Source organism: Anopheles darlingi, chromosome 3 (assembly GCF_943734745.1).
Source record: "Anopheles darlingi chromosome 3, idAnoDarlMG_H_01, whole genome shotgun sequence".
NCBI classification, from domain to species: Eukaryota; Metazoa; Arthropoda; class Insecta; order Diptera; family Culicidae; genus Anopheles; species Anopheles darlingi.
The window spans coordinates 61842042-61852041 of NC_064875.1; the positions used below are offsets into that span (position 1 = coordinate 61842042).

The 10000-nt window shown below is 50.1% G+C and overlaps 5 protein-coding genes across 10 annotated transcripts in view; 3 read left to right on the plus strand and 2 right to left on the minus strand.

The window, feature by feature from the left end:
• The window catches only part of LOC125957385 (F-box/WD repeat-containing protein 7), a 31467-nt gene extending 30378 nt beyond the window's left edge, over positions 1 to 1089 (plus strand). For all 4 annotated transcript variants that reach the window (XM_049690047.1, XM_049690050.1, XM_049690049.1 and 1 more), the window contains one exon: positions 1 to 1089. This exon is cut by the window's left edge and continues 1335 nt beyond it. The gene's annotated coding sequence lies outside the window, so the exon portion shown is untranslated.
• Positions 1090 to 1288: 199 nt separating this feature from the next.
• LOC125957426 (solute carrier family 66 member 3) lies at positions 1289 to 2796 on the plus strand. Its single transcript, XM_049690114.1, has 4 exons — positions 1289 to 1527; positions 1660 to 2131; positions 2216 to 2336; positions 2410 to 2796. The coding sequence occupies exons 2-4, from the start codon at positions 1742 to 1744 to the stop codon at positions 2535 to 2537; spliced, it is 639 nt and encodes a 212-aa protein (XP_049546071.1). The 5' UTR covers positions 1289 to 1527; positions 1660 to 1741; the 3' UTR covers positions 2538 to 2796.
• A 199-nt stretch (positions 2797 to 2995) lies between these two features.
• On the minus strand, positions 2996 to 6349 carry LOC125957390 (NF-X1-type zinc finger protein NFXL1). The gene is made up of 5 exons (XM_049690056.1): positions 5804 to 6349; positions 5284 to 5736; positions 4550 to 5205; positions 3731 to 4469; positions 2996 to 3660 (listed from the first exon to the last, which is right to left on the minus strand). Exons 1-5 carry the CDS (start codon positions 6305 to 6307, stop codon positions 3247 to 3249), a joined length of 2766 nt encoding a protein of 921 aa, XP_049546013.1. The 5' UTR covers positions 6308 to 6349; the 3' UTR covers positions 2996 to 3246.
• A 325-nt stretch (positions 6350 to 6674) lies between these two features.
• Positions 6675 to 7836, minus strand: LOC125957417 (uncharacterized). Its single transcript, XM_049690101.1, has 2 exons — positions 7700 to 7836; positions 6675 to 7623 (listed from the first exon to the last, which is right to left on the minus strand). The coding sequence occupies exons 1-2, from the start codon at positions 7826 to 7828 to the stop codon at positions 6709 to 6711; spliced, it is 1044 nt and encodes a 347-aa protein (XP_049546058.1). The 5' UTR covers positions 7829 to 7836; the 3' UTR covers positions 6675 to 6708.
• Positions 7837 to 8110: 274 nt separating this feature from the next.
• The window catches only part of LOC125957408 (phosphatidylserine lipase ABHD16A), a 3215-nt gene continuing 1325 nt past the window's right edge, over positions 8111 to 10000 (plus strand). The window contains exons 1-7 of one of the 3 annotated variants that reach the window (XM_049690088.1): positions 8111 to 8303; positions 8447 to 8727; positions 8794 to 8847; positions 8919 to 9232; positions 9303 to 9442; positions 9526 to 9779; positions 9849 to 10000. The exon at positions 9849 to 10000 is cut by the window's right edge and continues 198 nt beyond it. In XM_049690088.1, the coding sequence (XP_049546045.1) occupies positions 8668 to 8727; positions 8794 to 8847; positions 8919 to 9232; positions 9303 to 9442; positions 9526 to 9779; positions 9849 to 10000 (974 nt within the window). In that variant the 5' untranslated portion in view covers positions 8111 to 8303; positions 8447 to 8667. The other 2 variants (XM_049690087.1, XM_049690089.1) reach the window with 2 other exon arrangements.

Consider the following 10000-nt stretch of genomic DNA (forward strand, 5'->3'; position numbering starts at 1 on the left):
TTCTGCAGCCGAGAAGCGATAGCTGGGTGTGCGGTTACGAGAGAAACATAATTCAAAATGAGTAAAATAAGAACCGCGCGAAAACACACACAGAGCGGCAGGAAAACAGATAGTGGACGTGCTAGTGCAGGTAGTCAGCAGCAGCAGAAATTAAACGTAGTAAACCGATAGTAGGTCAGTAAGAAGGTGTTTGTGTGTGTGTGCGCGCGTATGCGAGAAGAAAAGGGACGGCAATACTGCACACTATATAGCAGGGAAAGGAGTGGTGCAGGAAAAAGTATCCGATAATAGTAGGGAAAGGAAAGCTACAAAAAAGTGAGTCCAATAACTGTAGCAACAAATGTGGTAGAGGTCCTTTACAAGATAGTTCAGGTGCCCTTCCCGAAAAAGGGTTAGATGATAGAAAGACTCCACCGTGTACCGTGCACCGTGCGTTTGCCCCCGTGTTAATGATGGCCCTCATGCTCTATCTGTCGAGTCCTTGTAGCCGTATATACACGCACGAAAAAAACAGTAAAATGTATCCAAGGCCAAGGTGATCTAAGCGTACGACTGAGCTAGAGGCTTCGGCGCTGACCGAAGGATCAGGGCAATACTAGGTCTCGGCTTCTCTTATCTCACATCCTTTTATCCTCCCCTTCAGTTTTGTTTCTATATGCTGTATGTGCGAGTGGTACGTTTTTATTATTTTATTGACTGTTTTAGCACCAACTTAGGGATGAAAGGAGGGTGCCCACCAACGCACACGCGGTAACATTCCCCAATCCCCCTTGGCACAGTTGAAGTGCTGTTCTATGATTTCCATTGCTTTATGATAGTAGTTGTTTCAAAGTTTAAGTTTAAACCTATCTACTATTTTATCCCCTAAACTATGATGAATGTTCTATGTTTAATGAGGTGGTCGCGGGTGATAGCGAGAAAGGATGGTGTGTAGGTGTGTGTAAGATTGATGCTGCATGCTGCTGAAACCACCTCTCCTGTTCCATCGTCGATGAGCGAAAAGAGAGGGTAATACTCCGTCGGAGAAGGATAAAGAAATTCAATAATACAAAAATCTAGCGAGAATCATAAAAAAATGTGTACCTGGATGCTCCCGATATCCGAAAAATGAGTGCGAATATTCGAAGACCGCTTCCTTGGATCTCCCGATTGGATTGATGACGAACCTCATTTTCAAGGTGAGTGCGAAGCATGGGAAAACATCGTTGGCCTTGAGTTTATGCTACCCACATGATTTGGCCGTGCTCACGCACACCACCAACCACAGTTGTCAATGTTGGCCCGGTTTGTAAACATTATGTTGCGATGGAGGCGCGGTAAAAAAACTGGTGGCTTTTGGGTGGCTAAAATCGGGGATGAATCGTGCGAATGATTATCGCATGAAATTGACGCTGGGTCGATAATCATGCCGCGACGCGTGGCCAAGTGAGTGCGTCATTGCTGATGCCGTAGCAACTGTGCTTCCGGGTAGCTTTGATTAAACACGTAGAGGCTGACAGCGAGAAAAGTGCATCTTCGTGCGTCCGGGTACGTACTGCAGTTAGAATTCTATTTGTCAAATGCACCTATTCTTCTCTATCATAATCTTTCGCTTTGATTATGTGTGTTGCTGCATCAACGCGCCGGTTCGGTAATCGGGCGGGCTGTTCCTATTTTTAGGTGCTAGTATTGCTGTGCCCTGCGAATCGAGACAGTTGTGTGACAAATTCAGCGAGGAGTATAAGCATCCTAGAGCAAAAAAATGGGTATCCTAGACGAGCGTGGCATCCTGTACGTGCTGGCCGATCTCCTGTCGATCGTGACGATTGCTTCGTGTCTCATCTCGAAGGTTCCACAGATCCAGACGGTCCGGAGACTGCAATCCGCCACCGGTCTCAGCGTAAATGGCTTACTCATGGAGCTCGCGAGCTACACCGTGACGATGTTGTATAACTTTACGAACGGATACGCCTTTCTGTCCTACCTGGAGTACCCGATTCTGCTGGTACAGGAGTATGTACTTGTCTACTTCGTGCTGAAGTATTCTTCGATGCTTGGCCAACGAGCCTACCTGTGGGCTGGACTGTATGGTGTCCTTTTCGTTGGTTTCGCTACCGGGCTCATTCCATCGTCCGTGCTTATGATGCTTGTGGTAGGTATCGCGAACGTTCTATGCAAGCCATAACTATCGCTCATCTGGTTCTGGAACCCTTCTTACCTTGTTCTCCTTTTGCAGCCCTTTACGACCCCGGTTGGTGCAACGAGCAAGGTGATGCAGTTGATCGCCATTCTGCGTTCGAAGGACTCCGCATCGGTCAGTTTGATCACGTGGGGCATTTCTGCTTTCACCAACTCAAGTAAGTGCCCTGTTGGCTTTGGTACTCCCGTCCGGGTATAGTTTTCTAACGGCTCTTTCCTAAATTTAACCAGCGCGCATCTACACGATCATGCTGGATTCCGGTGACCGAATGTTGCTGGCCAACTTTGGCGTCTCCACCATCCTAAGCTCCTCGGTGTTGCTGGCCGCGTGGTATTACAAAAAACCAAAGAAGGAATAATGGGCGCCGCTGCGCGTGACTCTAAGGAGTGGCAGCAACAGACGGGCTACATAATGATGTACCGAGCATGCTTAAACCAAATCTTATGCCTAATAGTCACCACGCCAGATATTTGCGGCCTTTTGGAGCATCTCGGATTGGCCCACTCGTGCACTTGCTGCTTTATTTTAACTCTTAACGACATCCTCTAACGAAAAAAGTGTTACCTTTTTAACTACCGCTAACGATGAAATAAAAAGAGATTAATATCAAAACGAAATCTAATGTAACGAGAGTTGTTCTTCTGAAACAACAACCCGCTCGTCCGTTGTAGCGCTAAGTATGTTTGGATGACCCACAGAATGTGTCGGACAATACGGCTCCGGGCTAAATTGAATAATTGAAGTGAACTCCCCATGTGCCTGTAGAAGTGTTGATTATTATGGCAAAGTGAGTCGTCCAATGAACATTATGCTTTTCGCTTGCTATGGATAATCATTAATTGCTATGCAAAAATCTATTGTGCGAAAACCATGTTGTATGAAAATGCTTCTTTATTTGGTAGACTTGTTACAAAAACTAAAAGGAAATTCTTCTAAAATCGCTCGTCTTTTCTAAAAAGAGGAATCTTGCTATCTATCACACTTCACCCGGCATGCACAAACACTCACACACTCTTCAGTCAAATCCAAAAGGGCAAAAACGGAAACAAAACGATGCCACAGTAGCATTATTGTAGTAACACAAAATATAGAATGACTCCTACCAGCACGATCAGTGCGGGCAAAATGTATAGCAAAAGGTTGCGACTTTCCTGCTCCTTCACCTCGTGGCGCTTCCGTTCACGGTGCTTCCGACGGTTGAACTTCCGCTCGTACTCCTCCAGCTCCCTTTGGTTGGCTAGCTCTTCCTGAGCCCGACGCTCGTCCTCCTTGGCCTGCTCTTCCTGTTGCCGCTGGATACGGATGGCTTCGCACCCATCATCACACTCGAGTGCACCACCGCTCTCCTTCGCCACATTGCATGGGAGTTCTGCCTTGCGATGGTTACAGGGGCACGTTACTTTCACCTTCTTTGTACAGAGCTCCGGATTCGGGCACGCTCCCGGATGGCAGACGGATGTGCAACGATGCCCACAGGAAAGCTACCAAGTAATGCAAATGGTTGTAACAAACCAAGTAACACGGAGAGAGTAGCGAGGCGGTAATACTTACATTTTTGATACACTTCTGGCCACAACTCAGCACGGCATTACGTCGTCCTTGCAACTCATCCGTTCCTCCCTCAACCGGTGGGTAGAGGTCGTTGCAGGTATAAAACACCTGTGTCAGGCCACAGTAGCACTTATCCTTGATCGAAACCATGCACGGTTCGCAGGGGTTCTGATGGCAACGGCGCTTACACGGATGTACGCAGCCTGCCGGCCGAGGAACGACACAACCGGCCGCACACGGTTCACAGCGCGAGTCTTGCGTTGTGCTGGCCCGATGCGTAACCTTATGGCACTGCAGAGGACAGCGGTGCAGCCCGCACTTCAGCAGACGCCCGCATGGCCTGCCACAGGAAGCCGGTTTCGAGTTGTAGCAGGGCCACTCGGACGTTTCGTGACCACCCAGACACATGACCGGTACCTTCACCTCGCAAACCGGATGCGGCAGACGCTTCACTTCCACCGTCTCCCGCGGTACATCCCACGGACCGACGGGTTTGAAGTGCTTATCCTTTGTTACCACCGTGACCGCATCGTGACACTTGGCTTCACACGGATGTTCACAGTTAGTCGTATCGTTCTGTTCACCGCACGGTTGCACACACGGTGGACATTCTCCGGCGTGGCACGCATGTGGATTATGATGGTGACATTTGGCGGGCTGGCGGCAGGGCAGAGTGCACTTGGGTGCATGTGCTTTCTTCTCCCGACCGCACGCTACCTCCGTCGACGTTCCGCCGCATCTAGTGGGGAGCAAAAGATGAAGAAGAAGGTCATTAAGAGACTAAATGTTCGGGGTAACCTAGAGCCCTTTTGAACCTACCGACACTTGACGGTGGATTTTTGATTGCACGGATAACAAGCTCCCTGATGGCAGCAGGAGGAACACTTGTGCCGTCCGCACGAAAGCGTTTTGCCACAAACCTTATCGCAATCCGGACACTGACCATCGCAACACTTACGATTACAGGGATGCCGACCACAACGGCGCACCTTCTTGCACTTCGTTTCGCAGGTGGCCTCTTTGGAGCACGGTATCTCTCGGCTCGTCTGGCCACAGCGGCACGTTTTCTGTACCAACACAAGACAACTACCACACTCACCCTCGTGACATCGCTCCATACACTGGTGAACACCGCAAGCCAACATCTTCTGGCAAGTATCGCCACAGGTGCCAATACGTTCCGAGCAGGCAGCCCGTGTTTGCGTTCGACCGCAGGGACACGATCGTGGCTTACCGAGTGGGCATTCCCCACACGGACCAGCGTGACACCGGAGTTCACACTTGTGCAGCGAACAGGCGTACGGCCGGTTGCAAACCTTCTCACACTGCCACCGGGACTCAAAACAGTTCACCTCCTTGCTTTGGGCCCCACAGAGACACGGTTGTTTGCTACGGTTCCGGCACGGTGGGCACTCACCGGTTGGGTGGCACCTTTCCGTGCACTCGTGTATACCACAGTCCAGTTTCCGGGTGCACTACGGGGTAAAAATGAAAGGACAAGTGTTCAATCTGAAATCTCCTACCAGGCCTACTACGTTCGGCACATTACCTACCTTCACCGTACAGGTCCAAGAGCCCTGTGAACAGCGGATCGTTTTCGCGGCCGATTTCGCGCATCGACACGACACACTGATCGTCTGTGGGCACGGTGGACATGGTCCCGGGTGACACAACAATCGGCAGTGATGACCACAAGTCGGCTTTAGCTGCTTACCACACGGTTCACCACACGAGTGCGGTATTAGCCAAGGGTGTTGCGCCGGATCCTGTTCCTTTCCACAGAAACACTCGTAGTGCCGCGGTATGTCCACCGGTTCGTACTCTTGGCGACATTTCGGGCAGTCCCAGTGCACCGAAAGAACCGGCTTCGGGATGTACTCGCCTCGATTGTTGTAGTAGCCTTCCTGCTCCTCGTGGTGCATGCGCTTCATCGAGATGCGATCGTTGGCCCACCGTTGGATGCACAGCAGATGGAAGAATGTGTAGCACGATTGGCAAGACCATATCTGTAAATCGCGCAAAACATGGTTTAGAAAGGATAACCAGAGACCCTCGTGTCGATGACGAACATACCTTGTCCGCACGCTTAACCGTCCCGATGCAGATCAGACACACGGCGTTGCGTGATTCGAGCAAGTTTTGCAAATATTCCTGCGTTTTGCCCATATCCGAGGGAGCGCCGTTGTAGTTCTTGAGCACCGAGCCGAGAATATTCTGTGTAGACGATCCATCGTTCCGGCCGATACCGTCAAGCCGCGTGTTCCCGGCATCAGCATCGTCCTCTTCCTCCTCGCTCGATACGTACTCCGTCGCGTACTGGCGTGCCTTTTCCACGTGCTGCCGCTGGACCTGGTTAAACTTCTCCTGGGCACTCTTCTTCATGGCCGTGGTCGTCGTAGCAGCCGCCGTAGAGGATGGTGTCTTCGGTTGCGGTATTTTCGAGCCGGCCATGCGATCCTCGGTGCGTGCGTTGCTCGTTCCCGGTTTCCGTTGGCCGCCCGGCTGAGGTGGCGGCGTTGGCAAACGCCACGCGTTCGCTACTTTAGGTGCCGCCAGTTTACGATCCCGATAAGCCATATTTTCGTCGTACGTTGCAGGAGCACAAAAATGATGACGACGACTCGGAGTTGTTCGCGTGTTTTGGAGCGCCGGCTTCTTCGATGTTTTCGATGTTTGGTCTTCTCACCTAACGATTGCTCACTTTGTTGCTCACTATAGAAAAAGGAGTTAAGCGGGTTACACACGCACAGTATTAATTATCAATATTTTAGGTTACTTTGTAGCCTATTTTCAGAAACTTGAAAATACTTTGCAAAACTCGAATTCGCTAAAGTAACCTCGACTGGCCTGCTTTACCTATCGGGAAAAAAAGAAGGGGGCACGCGCTGGTTAGAAGTCAGTTCGGTTAAGAATTTTATTAAACAAACGATAAAGAATGGTTGCAGAAAGACGGATTATACTCTATACGCCTGCCCTTGCTACGAGAGGCGTAGTTTTGGAATTCGCGAACGGTTCACATGCTTCGCAGCGGAATTAACCGATTCCGCGCTGCCGGTGTTTGGACTGCGTGCGATAAGCTTCTGCTCGTCGGTGGCGATGTTCTTCTGTTTCAGCTGGCCCATCAGTGCTAGCCTGCGAATGTTGTTTCCCGCCGCTCCGATGTTCGTCACACACCCCAATGGTGTGCGGGCGCCCGCCTTCAGCCCACCGGACGACGGTGACTGTTTATCCTTTTTCGGTGTTGTTGGTTCTCCCCGACCAGCTTCATCACCCTGCGGCTGCTCTTGCTGCTGGAGATCGTTCTGTTTCGGTGTGTGTTCTTGTCCTTCGACATTTCTTTTCATATCCTCTTCCTTCGCTACCTGTTCCATCAAGGCTTCTCGCTTCATCTCGGTGCGGTCATCATGTTCGTCCTTTCCCAACACCATGGGGGTGCGCGCAATAGCAATGGAGGGTGAGCGAGGATCAATACCTGCGAACGGTACGACCTCGGCATCCTCGAACACCGTCACCTCGTTCGGATCAGTTGACTCCTCCAGTATCGGGGCCGATTCATCGTCATCATGCTCGATCTGTAGGCTGCAAATGTTAACCGGAAGCCCTTCCGTGTCGCAATCCTTGAAGGAAGCTTCGCCATGATCCTCATCGTACTGTAGTGTTGAAACGACGTTGGTCAGATTGCTACAATCCAGCGTTACCGATTGTGTGTCCACCAGTAGCGGTGTGCGCGTGAATGTGCTGGGCGATCGTGGATCAATGATGGACTGGAAGCGTTTCGGCAGCTGATTAAGCGTCGGTGTCTGTAGAGATGTGGCCATCGGTTCCTCCGTTTCGGTTAGCATCAAGGTCAGATCTTTTACCTTCGTGATGGATGCACGCGATACACCGCCCTTCTGCAAAGGGTCGTCCAGAGATCGGAAGCGATTAAAGATCCGGAAGATGAGAAAAGCGCCGTCGCAGTAGGCTTACCTCCGGACTGATGGGACTTCGATTGATGTGCAGTGTCGGCGATCGTGGATCGGTAGTTGGCTCTTCACCCTGCTCGGCATTGCGTATTTTATCGTTCGATGGCGATACTTTGCTATTAAAACTCCCCATCTTTTCTGAATACGTGAACAATGGACGAAGACGCGGAAAAACTGTTGACGGTTGCAGCTGGGCGGCGTTTTTTGAAACGTCTGTAGCCGGTGCCACACGAAGTGTAAACTCTAGCGTAATGCCAAATTGCATGTACTTTTTGGCATTACGCTGCAATTTACGCTAGGTTTACGCTTCATGTGGCACCGGCTTGTAAAATCAGTTGTCCCAAGGTTGTTAGAAAGATTGCCCAAGATTGTTACATTTTTTTAATTTTTTAATTATTCAAAGGAATAAGACGAAAATAACAAAATCTCGTAATTGACCTACGAGAAATCTGTGAAAGTTGAATAGTAATGTGCTACGAATTGGTACGAGAAGGAATCAATCTTCTTTGAGAAGAAAGCAGTCCATGGTCATGCCGACACCTGCACAACAATCGGTAAATCACACCAACATTTCGTTGTAGGAAAAAGGAAGAGAGCGACGGAAAAAGGTGGGAGACGGGGGTGATGTTTTGTTAGATAAGTGGTTTGCTGAAACGCTCTGTGGAGATATCAATTTATGCATGTAATCCGCCTGCTAGTGATTAATTAATGCTTCAACCTTTTGCGCGTTCCGTCGTCCTTCGTCGATAAGTGGTAGAACGGGAAGTGGTTGGTTCGTAGAGTAGAGTTCGTAAGGATTGAAGGAAAACGTGGCCCTTCGTGCAACCCACTGTTACCGCTACACACTCCAGCAATTCGCGAAGGCTGTGGTGCGCATACGCTCACCGTTTGCTTACGTCGTAGCACAACACTCGAAGGATACACAATTCCGCATACGCACCACCCGGAACAGCAGCAACAGCAGCAAGGATAATGCCATTCCATAGGTTTATCTTTACCCCGAGACTGCTGAAGGAGTACGATGGATCAAAGGTAACTAAACGGGGCATTGGTAGTGCAGAACAATCGGTTAATACCATGCGGAATCCTTCCGTACAGGAGGGCTACGAACCAGGGGCACTGGAAAAGTATGGAGATCAGATCCTGACAGCTGTGAGTACTTCCTCCTTGGCACGCAAATCAATTTCGCAAACTCATGCTCTACTCTGCTCCCTGTCCACCAGCTTAATCTCATGTGGAGTTTCAGTTACTACACCTCACCGATTCTCATCTCGATACTCTACCGGCGGGGCTACTTTGTGGCCGAATCGGTTGGCACCTTTGCAAAGGTTACGACGGGCATCGGATTGCTGGTGGCCGTTTCGCTATGCATGCGCGGTCTTGGCCGTTCGATGAACGTGGCATACGTACGGTTCGCGGAGACACTCGAGAATGCCAAACGGAACAGTGCCCGCAATGGAGAACCGAAAACGGCCCTCCGGCGGTACGATTTCGACTTTAGCCAATGGCCAATCGATTACGTCGTCAAGGGTGGCAGGTAAGATGTGTGGAGGAACTAAGGAAAACTTGGAACCCTTAAGGAACTCACGTTTTATTGCTTTCTGCAGCCGCAAACAGCGTAGTCAGCGGAACAAAAGCTTGTGGATATCATCACTTCCGTGTCAGATTGCGGCCTACGTTGCCATTCACACCTTTGGCATTCGCATGATATATCCCGGTTCGGTGCGACTACTGCAGAGCTATGTCGGTAAGTACCGGGCAGTTTGTATCAGCATTTACCGACACTTCGTTTACATTATCTCTGACTCTTTCTCTCTCTCGTGATCACAGAACCGATGCTGATCGAGGGTCGCACCAAACTGGTAACCCAGCTGAACGCAAAGCGGAATAAAGTGAAGACGACCGATGGTAACGAGATCGATACGATCATCGTCGATAACCGGCATCGAAGTGCCAACGGGAAAACGCTCGTAATATGCTCCGAGGGAAATGCAAGCTTCTACGAAATCGGAATCATGTCAACGCCACTCGATTTGCAGTATTCCGTGCTGGGCTGGAACCATCCAGGTTTCGCCGGTAGCAGCGTAAGTACTCAAGACAAATCCATTATCTTGATAGCAAGGTTAATGGTACGGTTCGTTGCATTCGCATAGGGTCGTCCGTATCCAGATCAAGATCAAAACGCGATCGATGCAGTGGTTCAGTTTGCAATCAACGAGCTGGGCTTTCGACCGGAAAACATCATCCTGTATGGTTGGAGTATCGGCGGCTACTCGACGCTCTATGCCGCCTCACAGTATCCCGA